Genomic DNA, 21505 nt, shown 5'->3' with positions numbered 1-21505 from the left:
CCACATGGTGGGCCAAATCCAGCGCATGGGGGCCCTTTTGCCCACTCCGTACTAACCCCTCTAGGCAAACTGTAAAGTGTTCACCTTTACATTAACTAACTTAAATTGGGAAGACTGAGTCACAACCACTCAAACTCCATTATAGACACTTTTTTTTAAACAAGTCCCACCAGCACATTACCACTATATTTGTAGTCAACACTCTTCTACCAAGAGACATTCAGAAATAAGTCAAGTATCACAATGTTTATTGATAGATACAAGTATATAAAATCAGGGCATGAACATGTCTTGATAAATTAAGTAGACTTAATTTCAATACTATAATAAGAGGGACCAATTCAATTTCTCACCATTTTGTTTCACACCCACAAAAACCACTTCTAAAAGGGCATTTAACCACTTTTCCAAACTGATCAGTTTTTGTGCAAGTAAACCATGTTTCTTTTAAAAAGACTTGTGCACTTGCCCAGGCTCAAGGATATTAAAATCTAGCACATAAAGCCCATTACTAGAGGTAGAATTACAGGCAATATACTATTACGGCAACAACCATCGATTACAGTTAAGGATTCTCTGTAACAACCAAATGGATAATCAAATATTGCAACGACTCAAGTATTACACTGAGCAAAGTGCATTTCTACAGTATTCAGTGTTGCTATTCAGTTTTCTAACTCAACAGCCTATGATAACTGGCAGCAAAGAAAAAACCCTTGCAATAGACTGCTTCTGCTTGAGAACTTATGATGTAATTATTGCATGCTGCTAATACACTGTCATCTAAACATTAAAGATACTCTAAAATATTTTATGGTAGACTATGATTAAGACATACTACAAAAACCTTATGCAGAAGAACATCCTATTGACATTCTTCCGCTTTAAATATTGTGAAACATTACAGCGGAATGAATTTTCGCAGTGGTTAGGTCAAATGCAGTTACATCATAGCAACAGTGTTTGCACAAATTTAAGGCTTTGGCTGGTTTTTTAGTCAGCTTCTTCTTCAGATTCTTCTTCTTCAGCAGTTTCCAGCCAGGTTAGCCACTGGTTTACCTGCAATCATATCAATGCAGTTTCAGAAAGAGAGTAGACTGCATGCAAACAATGCACAATTAAGATTGTGCGAGTGGTTTTCCACCACAATGTTAGCACAGAAAGGATTTATTCTTCGTAGCATACATGTTGTGGATTACCCCTTCTCCAGCCTTATTGCACAGCGGTGTAGCAGTGTGCCTTTGTTCTGTCAGCTATTTCCTTCATCAGCCCAAACGCTACATACAAGTATTTGTAAATTAAGCACAGTACTTCATATTGTACAATAAGCTTCCCCAAACTCGTAAGCACAGTGAAATAGGCAAACATTCTGAAAAAAGGACTTAATTTCTACTCCATTTACACAATTTTACCTGGAATAAGGCTTTGCCCTTCCCTGGAAACTCTTGAGTGATATCTTCTTTCCATGCCAAAAAGGCTTCTTCTTCAATAATTTCCATGTCGTAGAAATGAACAAAAAAGCGCAATAACATGCCTGTTTTTCAAAAAAGGAGGGAAAAAAAAAAAAAAAAAAAGACAACCACCTGAGTCAACCAATTCCATATTAGGCAATTTGCATTCCCCAGCTACAGAAAGCTCTACACAAAGCTGTACACAAGGTTGACAACTGCAAGCTGAAAAAGAATCATTTACATAAGCAAGGCTCAACAAATTATACAATCTACTCTCCCGTAGCGAGTCGATTGTAACCTGGAAGAGCTGGGTTCAGGCAATCTGCGCGTGCGCAGATCGCTGGACAGCACGGCTGGCAAGCAGGGCTCACCGTGGTTTTGGCAAGCCCTGTAGATAAGTATACTGTAGCACCCCATAGGATCCCAGGTAAGCACATCCCAGTTACAAATGTAGTTGAGTGGCCTTTAAGTAGGTTCACTAAATACATGATATGGTTGGCACTGGATTCATACTTTGCCAATCTGATACTGTATTTGAGGGAAAATATGTAAATACATGCTTACTCATACCTTTTGGAAAGTTGTTGTTGTAGCAGTGCACCTGAAGTGCATACAGAGCACTCACTTGTAGATCAACATGGTCATGAAGAAACTTCTGCATTACTGGCTTAAAGGAAAGAAGCAGTTGTTTTTCCTGTTCTAGCTGCTCTTTAGAAGGAGCAGATGAAGAATCTGGTTCATCATTAGGAGGGCTTACTTCACTTGAAATATACTGCAAGAAACTGGAAATAAGAGTTAAATTTAAATATTTTCTAAGTCTAGTGGAATTTTTTTACAAAGTACCTTCACAAACTCTTTTAGTTGTCATTTGGTTAGATACACAGTGGCTGCGTCTAGACTGGCAAGTTTTTCCGCTTGCTGCTTTTGCAGAAAAACTTGCCAGATGTCTACACTGGCCACTTGAATTTGCACAAGAACATTAACGATCTAATCTAGTCAGTGTTTTTGCGCAAATACAATGACTCTCCCGTTCAGGAAAAAGCCCTCTTGCACAAAATGCTTTTGCGCAAGAGGGCCAGAGTAGACAACTGAGAACCATTTTGCGCAAAAGAGCCCTGATGGCAAAAATGGCAATCGGGGCTTTCCTGTGCAAAACTGCGTCTAGATTGGCACAGATGCTTTTCCGCAAAAAGTGCTTTTGCGCAAAAGCGTCCATGCCAATCTATCAGAGGGGTAGCCGTGTTAGTCTGAATCTGCAAAAGCGACGAAGAGTCCTGTGGCACCTTATAGACTAACTGAAGTGTAGGAGCATAAGCTTTCGTGGGCAAAGACCCACTTCGTCAGATGCATCTGACGAAGTGGGTCTTTGCCCACGAAAGCTTATGCTCCTACACTTCAGTTAGTCTATAAGGTGCCACAGGACTCTTCGTCGCTCATGCCAATCTAGACGCTCTTTTCCGCAAATGCTTTTAACAGAAGTTTTTCCATTAAAAGCATTTGAGGAAAATCATGCCAGTCTAGACGTAGCGTATCAGTTTTTCCTTTCAATTGCTTAAGCCCAACAAGGCCCTCTTTGGGAAAAGTATTCATAATGAATCAACATGTTATTTGTAGGTCTGTTTACCTTTGGATGCAAGGAATCCTAAGCGGTTTCCATATGTACTGTTAGGGCATTGAAAGACTGACAAGGTCGAGATCTACTCTAGAGCACTCGGTGGTAGTGCTTTAAATGGCATCAACCCCCTACTTATACAGGATCTTGTCTATATATTCTCCTTCAGCAGGATACATTTTATTCCAGCTTTGTGGACACTTTATAAACCATTTGTAGCACAAGTCAGTTTTTAACATGTCTGAACTACTAACAAGTAAGGATTTCATTTCAGAGAAATCCTAGCAATCTCCTCACCTGGTCATCAGAATATTCACAAATCCCTTATCTACATGAAGTTTGGGTGAAATGTTGTCTTTAATCCATTTATAGATGGCTTGAGGGGATGGATCCAACTTTATTTGCTTCAACAGTTCCTTCTCCAGTTTCAGAAGTGGGAACAAGAAACTTAGTCCTTTCCCTTCCAAGATCTCCAGCATACGATCTTTATTCTGATCAATTTCTAAGACAAATTGAATAAAAGTTCTACATTAGACAATTTTTTTTAAAAAGGTCAAACTATGGACCAAACCAGTTCAAAAGGAGAAAGCTTTAGTTACTGTGCAGTGGAAGTAGAGTCCATCCACGATGAGCACTCATGAGGTAGGACGACAAAGGGAAATGAAGCTACGATTTAAATAATTGGCCCTTCATTTAAATAAAAATGGCTGCCACACTGTGCCGATCAGCTGTTTTGTCGGCACAGTGCGGCAGTCTAAACAGGGATCTGCCAACCCCAGAACCCTCTGTCGGCAGATCCCCGTCTAGACTACCATGCTGGGCCAACAAACAGCTCATCAGCACAGCACGGCAGCCATTATTTAAATTGCTGCTTCATTTCCCTTTGTCGAGTAAACTAATCTACATGGCTTTGTCAACGGAGCCATGTAGCCTAGACGTACCCTAGGTAAGGATGTACACGTGCTTGTTGTACCTATTTAGGAGACTTTGCTACTAGTAGTGCCTATGGCTCTGCACATTCACTATAGGCTCCTACTACTATGGAAGGAGTTTCTTCTGAATTTCACAGTACAGTAAGACTCCAAAGCAAGTGGGAAAGGAAGTAATGGCAAATATAGGGCCAAGCAGTGCTTTTTGCGATGGTACGGCCCAGTATGCAGTACCGGCACCTCCAGACACAGTACCAGCACCCCCAGCTCAACAACTTTTCCCAAGGAGTACCAGCATATTTTTTTTTTTTTTTTTTTTTTTTTAAACAAAAAAGCACTGGGGCCAAGACATCAGGAAGAATGCAAGTTACCATAAGGTAGGTTTAAATTACTGTAAATGGTGGATTCTCTGTAAGTTGAAGTCTTCAAAATCATGATTTGAAGACTTCAGTAACAAACAGATGTTATGGATTGACACTTATGTGGCTTTTAATGTGCAGGTCAGATTAGAGTAGGAGAGACTCAGATTTCAAGGCCAGAAGGGACCATGTCAAGTACTCTCTGAGTTCTTGCCCTCAAGGATGCAAAAGTCCCAAACAGCACCTTAATATGTTGGGGGGGGGAGGGGGGGGGTATTTAGGAGGTGGATCTGGTGCAGACCACAAGGACAGCTTTAAAGGCTATGTCTGCCCAGAAGACATGGAATGAGGCATTATATCATGAAAATTAAGAAAGGACCTTCAAGTGTCCTTGATGGGGAACTTCCCGAGGGCAAAAGAATTATATGAGCCCTTCTGGAGTAAACAGACTTAAGCGGGGTACGGGTTAGGGGAAGAGGAAGGGAAGGTTCCATCCCAGAAAATAAATTGGACCCCATATACATTTCAGTCTGAGGAGAGAATGAGTGACCACTCACTCGTGAGGGCAAAGTTATGGAAAAGCCCACTGAAGAAGAGCTTACTTTGATAAAGACAGAAAGTCAGGGCTCATTTTATATTTAATGTACGAAGACTAGTCACTGAATCTTATCCCAAGTTCATTTGTCTAGAGAAGACAGCTATGCATCCTCACGGACATGGAATTCCAATTATAGTTTAAGTGTATGGTAGGTCTGTAAAATAATTTTGTCCAGAAAGAACACAGCTATAAAGACTTTCAGTTCTCCTATCCTTCTGGCTCAGATTGCCACAAGACAGTGGCAGATGGAAAGTTGAGACAGCAGAACCTTGACCGAGCTCAGGAACAAACTGCAGGATTAGTACAAAAGCTAATAATTGATGTCACGGGAGAATCAGTAGAAGATAGCAAATGCTGGGTGAATCAGATCAGAAGATACTCCTTTCAAATGTGTTTCTTGCTATCGGCACTTAGAACCAAATTGATTCCAGGTAAACATCCCTGCACTATGTGTGCCCAAGACCAACTGACAGAACAGGGTACAGAGGAGCTGGGGCAGGTTAGAGAGCCCCACTACTGTGTCAGAATGCCAGCCACAGAAAGATACAGAAGCAGACCAGATGGGCCAGGAACCATACCTATGTCTTGGTCCACTTTTGGTAATTAATAGGATTGTGACTGCCATTTTAGTGTGAACAATTTTAGTGTGAGCAAGCTTTATAACCAGTGAAATTGAAGGGAAGACAAATAAAAGATCCCAGGAACAAAAACATGCTGAGAACATTCCCCAGAGACTCACAACTGGGAGTCTCTTAAAATGTCACTTCTCAGGTCATGAAGTTTAAGGTGCCATCTGTGTGTCATCTCCGGCATCTTTCAAAAACAGCACATCAGTCAACTCTTTTGTGATTCTGATGGCATTACTAGCCAAACAAAACCAACCCTTTCCTTTTGAAAATGCAATGGCATACAAACATCCTCATCTAGGGTTTCCACAGACAACTTGAAGAATGAACACTATATCAAATAATTCAGTGGAGTAGGGAAAAAAAGTCAATTTAAGAAACACTGTATGACAAAGTTTTTAACTGACTTTTTCCCTCCTCAACCTCCAAATGTGTTATGGCATTTTCTACCCTAGTGCATTTTATACAAAAAAGTTGAAAGACAGAATGATTAATAGTATGTCACAATAAATATTTTGATCACTTACCTGGCAACATCTTCTGCATGTTGACTTTACTTTGTTGGAACAGTTCAGTTAGCCATTCGCGGTCTTGTAACTTAGCCAACTGCTGAAGGCAAAGCAAGAAGAGGGGGAAATGGGTGCCACTCTCCAGTGGTTGAGCCAGTTCTGAAATGCTCACCAGTTCTGAAATAATGGCACGAGCTGCAAACTGCGCCAAGTAAGATTTCACCAAAGGGATGTCTACCTCCAGTTTGGGACACTGATCCAACACGTTCAGGAATGCCTAAGAAAGATGGAAAAGTTAGTTGCAGTTCCTCAGACAAATAATGTTGCTGACAAGGTGAAAGACCTTTAAGAAAAGTCATTAGGAAATGCTGCTTTATACAAAGTGTGATCCACAGACCAGTACCGGTCCTTAGAAAAATTATCACACACGATCCTATTAATTTGTGTGACAGGGTAGCAACACCCCACATTGCCAAACATGGCAGCGCAGCCCTCTTGGGAGAGAGGGCCCACCACTGCAGCACCTCTGCTGGGCATGCTCCCGGGTGGCGAAGCTAGATCCGGCAGGCACTAGAACCCAGGGAGAAGGCCGGGCACTGTGTACACTGATGCAGAATGCCGGTTGCCAGCCACAGCCAGGGGAGCCGGTGCCGGCTGGGATTGGGGATCGGAGCAACCCACTGCACAGGTAGGGCCAGCAACAATTTGCATATTCATCATTTGCTTAATGAAAATGCAAATGTTACCAGTCCTCCAAAAGCCTGTGAATGGGTTTACTGGTTCCCAGTATCAAAAAGATTGGGAACTACTGATATAAAGTATTCTTTCCATAGGACACTAAACTATACTTCAAGTGAAAAAGTGTGTGATTACACAGATTAGTACCTATATTTATTATAATAGTGTTTTTCAAACACTGCATTGTAACCCTTTTTGTGTGATAGCCACCTTATTGTATAAGGTGGTAATTTAATTCCCATGTATCTGCAGTTCAACCCGTTAAATTAAAGGTATCCACTTCATGGTAACTACCTTATGACTCAAAAGGCCAGTTGAGCGCCCCATACTACATGAAATTATAGGGAAAGTGTTTGGACAGTTTTTCTATTTGTGGATCTTGTCAGTCTCCACTGAGACTAATATTGAAATAGGAATGTTGTTGTAAAGCCACAACTGGGACAGGGTCTTGCAAGGTCACCATTCAGATCACTTTCAGTTTTTAAGCTGTCTTTAAGTTAACACATCAAAACCAGAACATTTAACTAAAATAATTCCAAGGCTACAGTGTACCTGCATGAAGTTGTCACTAGTGGCTATTCCTTCCTGCTTGAGTAAGCTTATTAAAGCACTTGCTTTCTCTTTATCTTCATCAGATCGGTCTAAGGATTGAATGATTACTTTGCTCAACATCTCAGGTAGAAAGTGCTTTGGAGCCCTCATTTCTCTCACACCACTGATAGCCTCATTTGCATTTCCATTGTTTAGATAATCAGTCACAACAGCTTCCTGAAATAGAAATGTCTGAGTTCCATTGATTTTTTTTTTGGGGGGGGGGGGGGAAGCAGTAGCTTGCTCTCTTCCACACAAGGCACATTTAACTTACAGTGAGTTTAAGCAATTCCTCCTTAGAAGGTGGTGGCTTTTTACTGATCTTTGCAGGCTTCTCTTGAATAAGTGGTGGATTTGTTTTGAGACCAAGTTGAGGTGGCTTTGAAAGTAAGCAATATTAGTGTCAGAAATTGAACAATTTGGTTACATTTATTTAAATAACTTTACTGAAACTACAATCAAAAGAAAATCCAGGTTTCCTAATTTTCAATATTGTATTGTGATTTAGCCGCGCATGTGCAAGAGCGACTTTGATAACTGACTTGCAACTATATAAATATATATGCAGTTTAAGAGTTGACAAATTAGGCTATTTACCTGTCCCAAAGGTGGTGTCTGAGTGCGAGGTGGCTGTGCACTGGGAGGAATCATAGTTATCTGGGGCTGAAGCTTTGGCACTTGGTTCTTGTTCATTAGAAAAGATTGAGCAGGTCTCAGGCTAATCTGTAAAATGACAAATCCTAGCCCATCAAAGTATTTAGTGACTTGCCAGGGAACTTCAGAGAATCTCACAAGATCTACCACCATAGCTAGGTGACTCAGGACAAAATATTTTGTAGGTTGATCATGATCTCATGCGAGTTTTAAACTAATGTCTTCAATGGGAATATTTCAGAGTTTACACTGGTAAAACTCATCAGGATTAAGCTATGCGAGTACTTCAACGCCCAAGAACAGGATGAATTAAGGGGAAAAATTCAAACTTGAAGTAAATTTGGTTAACACTGAATATAAAAAGTTACCAGTATATTTGGCTGTTAGGATTACAATTTCAGACAGTACAGCTCAATTAATCCTTGCTGTGGTATTTTGAGAACTGCAATATAGACTCAAAGTGGTCTGGCTGGAAACAGGTGCTTCATTATTGGATAAGTCAAGATTTAAAGAAAAAAGTCTGACCTCAGTGGACTAAATGTAACTTTGCATTATTGCACATGCAAGGTCAGTTTTCAGACTGATGTAAAGAGTGTTATTTTATCATGACTCACCACTTCCTAAAGCAGACCTAAAACTATATAAAGCCCCTATATTGAACATATGAAGAAGCCCTTTTTAAAGACAAGTACTGCCTTTCTTTATGAAAGAAGAATCCTGAAAAATTGCCCTCATATCTCATAATCTTGCTCACAGGACACTGGACACCCAAGAATGGAGAGTTAAAGTGAAAGTGGAAAAGGGACAAGGAAGAAAAAGGAGGAGGAGGAGGAGGAGGGGAAGCAGAGTTCCAGCATTTGTCCTCGTAATAACGCGTCTTGCTATAATCATTGGGCAATAGATTAATTCTGCAAGTAGTGTTTTAATACCTCATCTGCATTAAGCTGTCCTTTCTTAGAAAACCGAGGTGGCATATCCTTCGACTGTCCTTGTTGCTGAGATAACAGTCCCTGATTCTGGTTATGGTAGAGCTGGCTTTGCCCCTATTTCAGAAAGGGAAAGGGGGGGGGGGGGGGGGGGGGAGAAAAAAAAAAAAAAGAAAGAAAGTGCAGATGATGGGGGTGCACAAAATAAGATAGTACCACCAAAAAGAACCAGAAGTTCAATAGAAAATATTTTCCAGGGAAGGAAGGAAAAAACCCAGTAAGTATATTCTATCCCTGAAGCTAAGAAAAGAACCAACACATTATATCTGACTCAAAGCCATTAAAATGTGCACCTTCCTTGGCAATAAAGAGGTCTACCTTGCACCAGACACTCCTTTTTTGTGGGGGGAAGTGGGAGTTGGATGAGGAAAATAAGCACACATTTTCCTACCAGCTGTAAGTCTTATGCAACAAGGCCACATATATTCATCTGTAAGCCTGCAAACCTGTCCTAATCTAAAGAGATTCCAAAACTAAGCTTTACATACACCCAAGTACTAAAAGTCTTCCTTACCTGATTTTTCAAAAAAGATTTGCCTAGGTCTCCAAACTGGGATTGAGCAGGAGGCATGAGATGTCCCCCATGGCCATTGAAAAGCTGATTTGAACGGTGACGTCCCATGGTGGGTGAAAATCTATCCTGAATAACTCCTGGACCAGTACCAATTCCGCTACCTGTATGCAAGAAAGTGAAGAATGCAAGATGCTTTTATACATGCCTGGTATTAAAGAGAATACTACTGCTGCACCAGAGCAACTCTAGTTTTACCTGGCATTTGTCCAAACATATCAGCAAGTCCTCCAAGTGGATCTCTGTCAAGTTTCATTCTGGGTGGCATAAACGGTCCCTCCAGAAAGAAGTCGCTTCTCATCCCTTGAGCCATAGGAGCAGGAATAAAGACTCCCAGATCCTGGAAAGAGATCTGGTTCTTAGTCAATTCATATGGTATGTTCTGGACCTGCAGATCTCTCGGAATTAAGGACGTTAAAATGCTGTTAAATTGACTAGTTGATGTACATTTCAATGGAGGAATGCAGAACGCCACATACAGCCCGGGGCCAGTGGCTGCCTTCTTTGAAATGCACACAAGTCCCCAGTGAGGGCTCTTGTGCATTTCAAAGCCACAGAGCCCAGAACCAGCAGGGGATTCAGAGTCTCTCCCTCCCCTGTGACTCCAGGCTCCATATTACGCTGCATGCTGTTAGGAGCCCAGGCTCAGCTGGGCACTCCTGGCTTTCAAATGCACAAGAGTCCCCAGTGGGGACGAAAGACGGCACCTGTGAGCAACCTAGAGTGAGCCAGACTTCCGGCTGGCCCCAGGCTCTTTGCGGAGGTCCACATTCCTTTGAAATATACAAGAGCTTCAACAGGTGCTCTTGTACATTTCAAAGGAGGAATGCAGAAGTGCTTATCGACAAGTCAAAAAACTATCTGATAAGTATTTGCTTATCAGATAGACTAAAATCTTCTTGGTAATCTACTCCGATTCTAATTAAGTATGTTTAAAAACTAGTCGACTGAGTCCAGGAGTTTGACCAACAACTCCTTCATTCATGGAAATGTGTCTCAGATGACCAATAGTGCATCACTGTTTGATGCAACTGTACACGGAAGTACTTACTTTTACTGCATCTTGACGGATTTGATTGATAGTCTTTGGTCCATTGTCAAGAAAAGCTTTGCGAGGAACCCAATTATGTTCTCTCAACTCCACAGTATCCTTTGGGGGAAAAAGAAGAAGCCCACTTAATGGCAAGAAACCTCACAGGACAAACTCAAGTAAGAGACTGGCATGCTTACCTGCAGCAGGAAACGAATCCTTGCTGGCAATTCCTTACTTAACATCAAGGAGCGCATACGGGCAAAGTACTGATCCATTAAGGACTGAGAGGAGAAAGAGACCAAGTTTAACTTAGTGCTTCAGAATTTCAGTTCCCTCGCAATCTGCTTTTTCAGTATCAAGATTACAAGTTACACTTAAATTGTGGCAGTGTCCACAATGAACCAAAAATGGTGAAAGGTAACAGGCTGTTCTTGCCTTTCCTTCAAGGAATTGTTCAGCTCGGACTGTAGTTGAATCCATAAATCTTTTGCCCAGGTCACTGAGGCAAAGAGTCAGAAATATCAATCAATACTATTTAGCTTTATAATAATTCTGACAGTGATCAGCTACTAAAAACTACTATGAAGTCATCCCTAAGAGACTATGAGTAAGAGTTAAACTACACATACATGTTCCTTATGCTGTACTAGTTGCTTGTGCTTAGAATGCAGTTCAACAGCATCCTCCCCTCCCCCCAATAGAAATTAGCAGGACTCAACAATTAGTGTTATCTACTCACCCGTGGCTAGTAGATTACAAGCTGGCACAGCCGCGCAGCACGGTCTGCACATGCGCAGTGTGCCGAACCGCGCGGCTGGCGAGCGGGACTCACCACTGCTTGGCAAGCCTTGGAAATTAGTATTCCAATACATAATTCCTCAATTTTCTAGAGTGAAACTTGTGAACAGGCAACTTGGAAGAAAGCCTTAAAGAAGCCATAACAAACACAAACCCCATCACAGATTTGACAAATATTCTAGCATTCTGTCCCTGAGAAATGTGAATGCCATCTACTTACAGCATATGCCATTCACACCGATCAGATGATCAAGACAGCACAAGTCATGTAGATCAGGAATGTCAAACTAAGCCTACTGAGAGGGCTGCACAAACAAAAACTGATAGGAGTACATTTTCTTTGATGGCCCTGAAAGCTAATACAGTAAAACTCCATTAGTCCAGCATCCAATGCTCCGGGATTCCTGATGGTCTGGCACCATCAGGAACCCGGAAGTGCTGGGGCAGCCGGACAGGCTTCCCCCATTCAGCTGCTGCTGAAACTGACCAGCAGCTGAATCAGGGAAGCCGGAAGCAGAGCAGCTTGGGTGCTACCGGGTTGGTCTCGTAGCGCTGCCCCTTGGGGCTGTGGGACCAACCTGGCAGCACCCCAGCTGCTCTTGGGGATGCCTGGGGCAGAGCAGCTGGGGTGCTGCCGGGTTGGTCCCACAGCGCTGAGGGGTGGCGCTATGACACCAACCCCGCAGCTCCCCAGCTGCTCTATTGCAGGCATCCCCGATTCAGCCTGCTGCTGAAACGGACCAGCAGCGGCTGAATCAGGGACGCCTGGGGCAGAGCTGGACTATCAGAGGGGGGGGGCTATGAAGGGTCTGGGGTGGCATCCCCTCCCACCCCACTCCAGACCCCTCATAGCTCCCCCCCCCCCCCAATAGTCCAGCATATCTGATAATCCGGCACCCCATGGGTCCTAAAGGTGCCGGATTATTGGAAGTTTACTGTAGAAAGTTGTAATTGTTTATTCTAGATTTACATTTTAGGTTTTTTTAAATATTTATCAGGTCTCGTATCACTATAATAAAATAATTTGATGTGTAAAGTCGTTATTTGCTTATATATTTTAATTTAAATATAAATTTAAGGTACTTTTTAATTTATGATACATAACTTGTTGAAATAAAAACAAGTATAGACAGTGATCAAACAAACAGAACAGGCTTCTTTGAAAATTTGAGATTTTGCATAAACAATTATTCGTGCAATTGCAAAAAAAGGACATTTATTGATATAAAATAAATACATTGTGATTTTATTTGGGAACAAACAATATTAGCAAAATGTCCCCCTTTGCTCCCCCAGAGTCAGGCATTCCCAGCCCAGCCCCAACCTAATGCCTCACCCCTCCCCTAGAACCAGGCACTCCCAGCTCCCCTCTTCCCCCAACCCAATGCCCGGGTCCTGGAGCGGCCGCCACCAGTATACTTCTTCCTGCTGGTGTGGGGCGCGTGACCAGAGTGGCCGGCTGTCCGTGAGCACATGCTGGAGTGCCACGCGTAGAGCAGCAGGCCAGCCAAGAGTAGTTGCTGGGGCGCCACGCACAGAGAGGCTGGCTGGCCATAATCTGCACTCAGCCACGTGCTCCATGTGGCCAGTGAGCCACACTATTCTTTTATAAAAATGTAGTGGCAGGCAGCAAACAAACTGATTGATGCCTGTTTGCCATGCCTGATGTAGATGAACTCCCTGAATACACAGTCCAAGCCAGCCAGTTATAAATTTCATAATAGCAGCATTCAGTCTGAAATACTAATAAAAATGGGACTGCAATATATTACATATGAGCCAAAAAAGATTAAATACTTCAGTTTGAAAGACATACCTTGGCTTTTGCATGGTCTAGTCTAGGTCCCACTGTCCTCATTATCTGACAGAGGCACTCCAAATCCTCCCCCATATCCTTGAGTTGGACTCTCTTCTTCTTTTCCAAAAGCTAAGACATTCAAGAGGAATTGCTTCCATTAAAACAGGTATCTTACTGCACAGTTATGAGATTAATTCAGAATACACAATGTTCTCCTCTCTATAGAGAGACCTACCCTGTAGAACACATGCATGAAATTAAAGCCTCATTTTTTCACAATATCATAGTAAACTTACACACACACACACACACACACACACCCACCCACCCACCCCCCCCGTAAAAGGTATATTGGGGGGGAGGGGTAATTATTTTGCACTTGAATGTTAGCAATAAAGGACTATTTCACTGAGTTGGTACACCAATTCATTAAGATACTTACTGTTTTGATGCACTTATGAAGGATAGATTCATGAATAAGATCAAGCTTGCCAAGTTCTCCAATGAATTTGATGTTCCCCAGCATCTTGATCTTGGCAATGGCTCTCTGTTCCTCCTCCTCCGGGAGGAGGGGACCATCACGCTTATCATAGACTGAACACAAGAGAAAATGTGTCAACAGTACTGTACTACCATAAAACTAAGACTTTGCACTTTTAATGTAAGTAGTTTTAATCCTTACTATCAACATTTCTGGTGCGGTTTTCAAATTCATCTTGAAGTTTAGAAATTAGGAGGCGTCTGAATGTCTACAAACAAGATATAATTGGGTTTAAGATCAGTGCAAGTTATCCACACAAGCAAAAAGTTTAACATTTTCAGTGAGACCAAGGAGTAAGACACTCACTGTGCTTTGCTTCTGTCCTGGATGACACTCTGCTGATGGGCCATCAAAGTTGGGTGCATCTTCTGCCAGCCGCAGACATAGCTGAGCATACAGGGAGCTATACTTTGGCTCTTCAAGGGCTTTGTCTACGATCTTTAAAAAAAAAAAAAAGTATGTTTCTAGAAGTTAATTAAAAAAAAAAAAAAAGGTACTCAATCAGGATTAAGTCATGTCCTGTTGGGAGGCATTCACTAACAGGGTATTTTTAGACTTTTATTTGGGACAAAGTACCCAGTCATACAGCTAGCCTCTTATGTGACCACTGTTCCAGTTGAACTGCTGGTATTTCCTAACTTTTTACAGCCTTACACCCAAACAAACCCCCCACACTCATCTGTGCTTTTTTTGGGTAAGTAAAAATATACCCTCACACCCTCCAACTGCAGAATTTTTAAAGCCTTGGTAAAATTGCTATGGGATTTTAGACAGCTCAGACAACTACTTATACAGCTTTTATTTATCTACAGCATCAATGAGACAGTGGGGTCTGTGCATTAATCTCAGTCTTTGCTAGCCCTGCTTTTTTTTTTTTAAATAAATTAGCTAAACTTAAGTCATTTATATAAACTAAAGCACCAAGGTGAGTACCAGAGCATAGTGTAACTACCACTAGTAAGTGGGCCTGCTGGAAGTGGGCCTCATCCTCCTTGATTGGATCCACCTGGTCATCTCCAGCCTGATCCTGGCCTGCATATTTATTCCTGCCTCTGGAAATTTCCACTACATGCATCTGACGAAGTGGGTCTTTGCCCACGAAAGCTTATGCTCCTACACTTCAGTTAGTCTATAAGGTGCCACAGGACTCCTCGTCGCTACCACTAGTAACACTTCCAAAAAGCTACACTATTAACTTGGCAACCTAAGTGTAACAAGTTCCAAGGCTATCTTTATGTTGGTTAAAAAGGTACAAAGTTCATCACCCCTTACACAAAAGCTTGTAGGTTTTAGTACAAGATTTATTTTTTTTTAAACCAAATACTAAATTCATATGTACTTAAGATAAACTTAACATACCAGCAGTATGATCCCTTTTAGGATGAGCTTAGACTCTACACCCACATTGAGGAGCTCAAGGCATAGCTTGTCAAACTTTTCAGGAGTAAGTTTATTTAGTATGCTACAGGGGGAAAAAAAAGTTATCAGTAACAATTGTAGAGTTCACAGTCCATACAATATTATGAGAGTTGGGTGTAAGATCACTTTATACAAGGACAATTTACTCTGTCTATGGGGCGCGCACTCTCAACTATGGAAGACTTTAGAGTACAAAAAGAAACACGCAGTGGCAAAGAAGACAGAGCTCTTAAATCGTACAGGAGTTTAAGAGAAAGAACTCACATTTTCCACTACTCATGCTCCACCAATCTCTTATCCCTAAATAGCTGTATTCCATATCTAGCCAGCTTATAAATTTAAGCACATTTATTTTCCCCTCTGTGTCTTCCATTAGCGGTCATATATTTCTGTTTTAAGCAAGACAGTTTTCAAACTTTCAATTGCAGACTCCTAAAATTTGTTTGGAGTGTGACTCTCTTGGGAAATCTTTAATGTAGTCTGCAGAAGGCCAGGGGTCCACATATCACAAGTTGAAAACTGCTGGTATTAAGCGTTCATATAGGAAAATGAGGTAATTCTCAGTACTGCCCTCCGCCAATTGATATTAACCTTAAGAACAGGCCAACTTACCCTCTTACTTTCCTGAAGATTGCATCATGTCGTTCTTTGTCATTTGCGGAGTCGTCATCTCGTCTAGTGCTTCGTGAAGGAATCCATTTCTGAGCGTTTTGCCCTGGGGTTTTCCCCAGGAACTCGCTATATTTATCAAAAAATTAAAATCACTGCTTAAATTTTGCCATTAAGAAGCATAAGCTTTGAATCTAGGCTATGAACTTGGTGTCTATGGAGACTCACAGACTTCTTTTGCAAAATGTAGCTCTAGCATCCCCGGCAACTCCTCTCCATATCCCTTAACTGCACATACTTCAGTTAAATGTAATCTTATATCAGAACTGGCAGTTGCCAACTTGTTTACAGCTGGCCAGTCAAAGAAGATAGAAGATAAACGACTTCATCTCTAGTATACAAAGCCAGAATTATATTTGTCAGTTTTTAATAAAATGTTATCATGGGGTTGCCTTAGCAATTGATTTCAAATCTACCGACTTCTTTTTCGTATGCATGTAGACGCCTTATGTGATAACATGACATACCTGTTGCTGGCAGTCTTGGGATAGTGCTGAGGTGCACCCCTACTACCTCCTCCGCCTGAAGAAGCACTGTTTCAAAGAAAATAGCCTCATTCAATACTTTACAAAAAAACACTCTATAGCTTATGACTAGCTTCCAAATAATGCGTACTGAAGTTTAGCTATACATCCTATGCAAACAAAAATTAACAGTCTTGTCATGTAGCATATGAAAGCAGGTTAGAATTCTCAAAGCATATTTTCACATACATACTTCCAGACTTTTTTGCTTTTGAGTGTACTTTACAGTCAGACATCAAGAGAATGAAACCTACCTGAAACGAGAAGCACCCCCTTCTGCAATCGCACTCTCCACTTTGGCGGCTTGACAACGAAGAATCTTCAAAAGAATAATAAATTGATAGGGTGGGGGGAAAAAAACCTAGGACAAATAAAAAAGTTCATATTAGTGTTATTGATTGTGCTCAGAACAGTTCTTTCCTTCAGCAATATAAGGTCTATTAGTTAAACTCAGGTAATGTGATGTGTTATAAAACAGACTCCCTCAAAGCTTAAATATACATTTCTGAAGTCAGTTTATTCCTTCATTTATGGGAAACACTTCATGACATACAGATCAGCGCCATTAAGCAAGGCAAAGACATCCCCAGAAAGCCCGATTTATGTGACCACAATCATCTCTTTTCTGGCCAAATATAAGGTCTAAAATCTAAATTCTTGTCCGAGAGACTCCTTTTTCTTACAGGTTAAATAAAAACGCATTCTACAGTCTGATGCTACATTTACTTAGCAACTGTTTTGGTTTACTTTAAAAATTAAGATTTTTATTATTGCAACATTTAGTAGGAACAGGCATACAGTATTGTATCTTCAAATTTAACAGGAAATGCAACCTAAAAATTGCAATGTGAACAGATGCACCAAATCATAACGCAATTAATCAAGGCCTATTTAACTACAGAACCGCTCAAAAACCCCATTTGCCTCAGCTTACACATGGTCAGGAACCAAAGACAGAGATAACTTAATGTCTGCCATGTATGTGGCCTTTAAAATAAAAGCCAGAGCTCAGCTCATCATGTAGGTAACTTGCTCTGAAGAGAAAAGGCTTAGTACATGAACAGTAAGATTTTGCTCCCATAACCTCTTCTACTAGCTCCACCATGTTCCACAAAACAATGGGTGGCTGAGAAAGCAGGATTGGAGCTTAGCATGCTTCTCGCTGGCGGAGAACATGAAGGATGTTTCCTCCGGAGGAAGTCCCCCTGTTTCGTAAGCAGGTAAGTGCTACCTCCTACTCTTCTGTGGCACTGTCCGCGCTTGAGCAATACACTTTCCAAGCCTGCCCTGGCACCTTTACGTGTCGCCAGCAGGCTGCGAACGAGGCAGCTTGGGGACAAGGGAAGGGCTCAAGAGGCGGCTGCAGCCTAACAAAAGGGCCGCAGGACAGAGGCACTTCCCCCTCCCTGCCGCACGGCGCCGCAGGCTCAGGGAGCCCCTCCCGCCCCCGCCAGTTCCCAGGCTCAGCCAGTCAACGGGCCGGGCCAGCTCTTTGTTCTCGACGAGTGAAGCAGGAAGCCTCCAGCCTACCCATTACAGGTCGACAAGCCCCCAGTTCCCGGCGCAGCCCCGCCAAGGCGACTCCCACCCGAGGGAAGAAGACCGGAGACCGCCTCCAACAAAGCGCTTCCCCTTTCGCAAGCGCAGGGCCGCTCCCCCGGGGAGGCACGGGGGCGGGGGGAGGCGAGTCTTCTCCGGAGCGTGGTGCGCCCCCAGAGGGGCTCTTACGGAGGCGAGCAGGGCCCCCTCCCGCAAGTGCGCCCCCCCTCTTGGACAGGGCGAGATCTCCCTCCCCCGCCGGTGCGTACCAGGTCCCCATGCCATCTATCCTGTTGCATGCGGGGCGCTCAGGGCTTCTCCAGCGTCACCCAGAACCACGCAGTCTTCCCGGGGAAATCGCGGCCCCTTTGCCCGGAGCGAGCGGTAACCGGCTCCCTCAGCCGCTCCTTACGGCTGCTCAGCCAGGCCGGCCGGGCAGCGAATCCTTCCCCTTCGCTCACCGGTGCCAAGCCGCCGGTCCCGGCGACCAGAGCCGCCATTTTGTGGTGAAGAAAGAGAAGGAAGCGAAAAGAAGATGGCGGCCATTTTAGCGGCAGCCATTTTAGGCAACAATATCCCCCCACCTCCTCCGCAGCGCTGTTCGCCGGTACCGGCTTCCTCACCTTCCCTGAAGCCTCGTCAGCTTCCCCGGGTCCCGGCGGCTACCAAGGGCGGGGGAAGAGGCGAGAGAAGGGAGGGGGAAGAGGGAGCCGGGGACCGGGGTAGGGAGGGGGGGGAGCGTGCGACGCAGGACGAACCGCCGAGTCACCCGAGCAGGAGCAGCCAAAAGCTTCCTTCGACCACCTCCATAGAGATCCAACTCGCCGCTGCTTCTAACGCGCACTGAGCCAGCCCCACTAACTTTATTACCCTGCGCGCAACCTACCCCGCCTCGGCACACCGACAGCCAATAGCCACAGGAGACTCCGCCCACCCTACCAATCAGAGCAGAGGAAGTGGGCGGGGATAGAGTAAAGATGGGGAGGAGGGAGGAAAGTTTGGTTGAACAGTAGCACCTCCGCAGTGCAGCACCGGTATGCGCGAAGGCTTTTACGCCAAATGGCTTGCGTAGCTGGCTGGGTGGAAGTGGGGCGGTTGCGCAAGTGGCGTACCCACGCCAGGGGGTGCTGCCTGCCTGTTTCCTTTTGCATTTTGTTCTTCCGTTCCCCCGGCAGGCAGTCTCCGCTTCAGGGGGTGAAGGAAGCTGTTCCCCGTGAAGTACATCGGGATGCCTTGCTCGCAAGGGGAAGGGAGGTTTTACCTCCTCCTGACCAGATTGAAAACACAATCACCCAGCTCCCCCCCATTCTGTTGCTGCACAACGCGCAGGTCCATTGGGGCCTGACCCTGCAAACAGCATGGGGGCCCTTTGCCGTGGGGCTGCAGGGAGGTGGCTGAACGCGTCCCATGCTAGGGTTGCGTTCCCAGTAGAGCGGTACAGTCGGTAGAGCCGTTCGGGCACGGGCACGGCAGCATGTAAGTGATTGATGGTTGAGTACTTCTGAGATCTAGTGAACATGGTTGTAGCTATGGTAGCACAGTTGGATGCTTTGCCATGGAAGGACGCTACTACTGGGGCCCAGAGCATGTGCGCATTTCACAAAGCAGCTGAAAGATTTTCCTACCATATAAATCATAGTTCATTTTCCATGTTGATATATTTTTGCCCTTTATTTTTAAGAGTACAGCTGGTCAACAGTAACCATCAGTATGTGCCCTAACTTGGTGTGATATGCTAATCAACTGTATTTGAGCCCTGGGAACTACCAAAGAGTTGATGGCTGACAAGTTTTTACCCAGAACAGTGATTAGTGAGCTTACAGAATGTACTTCACAATATCTGTTCTTTCCCCCTCACTTTTCAGAATGTGGTGATGGATATAAATGACAGATTTGAGTGGAAATGAGGATAGTTATTATAGGCTACTCTGACATAGAAGAAAGTTACTTACGGGCATTAGACCAGTGTACACTTTGTAAAGATTTTTTTTTTTAAATTGATATTTTGTATATGGAGCCTGAGCTTTAAGAGAGAACACTAACCACACAAAATAAACCAGAGTCTTGTTAGGAGCATTAAACTGACTCCTACAACTGTGACCATATTAAAAGTTGTGAGGCCAGGTAAACTATGCTTAGGAATAGTTTTTTTTTTTTTTTTTTAAAAAGCAAGCAAATAGTCTGGTAGCACTTGATAGATGGGATCATGAGCTTTTGTGGGCACATCCCACTTCTTCAGCTGACCGGAGTTACAACCAGGGGATAGTGTTATTCTTTTTTCTGATAGTCTCAACAATCTGGCAAGTGGTAGCTGAAGCATAAACCAAGGGCTTTGCAGGTCAGTAGCTGTGAAGTACATTTCCATAGTCTATCTAGACTAGTTCTGGAAAAGTGGTGGTTATATGTCGTAAAGCAGGATTAATAACCCAGCTTCAAGGCCTGGTTTCCAGAGATCGACTCTTATCTCAAGAATGGGCTCCACACACAGACAAGGAAGAGAACAAACTGTCCCACAGCTCATATAGCCATTTCTTCCTGGATCACTGACTCTACACCAAACTGGCTATGTCTAGACTGGCATGATTTTCCGTAAGTGCTTTTAATGGAAAAACTTTTCCGTTAAAAGCATTTGCAGAAAAGAGCATCTAGATTGACACAGATGCTTTTCAGCAAAAGCATTTTTTGCCGAAAGCGTCTGTGCCAATCTAGACACGGTTTTGCACAAGAAAGCCCCGATCACCATTTTCGCCATCAAGGCTTTTTTGCACAAAACAGTTTTTAGCTGTCTACACTGGCCCTTTTGCACAAAAGCAATTCCGGAAAAGGGCTTTTGCCCGAACGGGAACGTCAAAGCATTTGTGCAAGAAGCACTGATTTCAGACAGTAGAACATCAGTGCTTTTGCACAAAATCAAGCGGCACGTGCTTTTGCGGAAAAACTTGCCAGTCTAGACACAGCCAACTTTGTATAACCCTAAATGTTGTGCATCGCCCCAAAGCTGAACATTTGTTTACACTAGAAGAACTTGGAAGATTGTAACAGCACCACCTTATGGTATGTACCATAACTATTATTTTCTAAGATTCAGTCCACACTACAGAGAAGTTGACATAAGGCACATTGTATCAACATTAGTTATGTTGGTGTGTACATTAGAATCCTACTTCTGCTGAAATAAATGGCCTGCTATATCAACATAACTCCACCATAAGAGGCATAGTGCTTATGTTGGTGTCATTAACTACACAGACACTAAGCTTTGCTGCCCTAAGTTATTTAGATCAGTTGTGGGCTGTCATTCTTATCAGTTTCATGGCTCCAGGTGTGAACAATAGGCTGTTGCTCTTGAGCAGGAGGCAGCCATGAAACTGACAAGAATGTCAATTTTATTGCTGCTGTGAAATTGAGCCTCTACTGGATGTACAGCTGGGGCTGGCACCAGGGCTGTGTCTAGACTGGCCAGTTTTCTGGAAAATCAGCAGCTTTTCTGGAAAAGCTTGCCAGCTGTCTACAGTGGCTGCTTGAATTTCCACAAAAGCGTTGACTTCCTACTATAAGAA

The 21505-nt window shown here is 43.3% G+C and overlaps 1 protein-coding gene and 1 non-coding gene across 3 annotated transcripts; both read right to left on the bottom strand.

Moving 5' to 3' along the window:
• Positions 1-231: 231 nt before the first annotated feature.
• On the bottom strand, positions 232-18414 carry EIF4G2 (eukaryotic translation initiation factor 4 gamma 2). 2 transcript variants are annotated; one of them, XM_075927916.2, is made up of 22 exons: positions 18215-18414; positions 16661-16767; positions 16350-16415; positions 15826-15951; positions 15154-15256; positions 14101-14232; positions 13936-14002; positions 13696-13847; positions 13272-13382; positions 10855-10938; positions 10676-10774; positions 9823-9964; positions 9568-9728; positions 8997-9110; positions 8011-8136; positions 7688-7792; positions 7375-7590; positions 6103-6361; positions 3361-3565; positions 2022-2233; positions 1413-1534; positions 232-1059 (listed from the first exon to the last, which is right to left on the bottom strand). In XM_075927916.2, exons 1-22 carry the CDS (start codon positions 18242-18244, stop codon positions 994-996), a joined length of 2805 nt encoding a protein of 934 aa, XP_075784031.1. In that variant the 5' UTR covers positions 18245-18414; the 3' UTR covers positions 232-993. The 2 variants fall into 2 exon arrangements, with proteins under 2 accessions (XP_075784031.1, XP_075784032.1); XM_075927917.2 differs by lacking the exon at positions 8997-9110 and having other exon boundaries at positions 18215-18412.
• LOC112546648 (small nucleolar RNA SNORD97) lies at positions 8793-8965 on the bottom strand. The gene has a single exon (XR_003090365.1). It is a non-coding gene; the product is annotated as a small nucleolar RNA SNORD97 (small nucleolar RNA).
• Positions 18415-21505: the final 3091 nt, after the last annotated feature.

The sequence above is a fragment of the Pelodiscus sinensis genome, chromosome 5, assembly GCF_052426305.1.
Source record: "Pelodiscus sinensis isolate ZL-2025 chromosome 5, ASM5242630v1, whole genome shotgun sequence".
NCBI lineage: Eukaryota > Metazoa > Chordata > Testudines > Trionychidae > Pelodiscus > Pelodiscus sinensis.
Note: the sequence above shows the minus strand (reverse complement) of the source record. Positions and strands in the feature narration are given on the sequence as shown.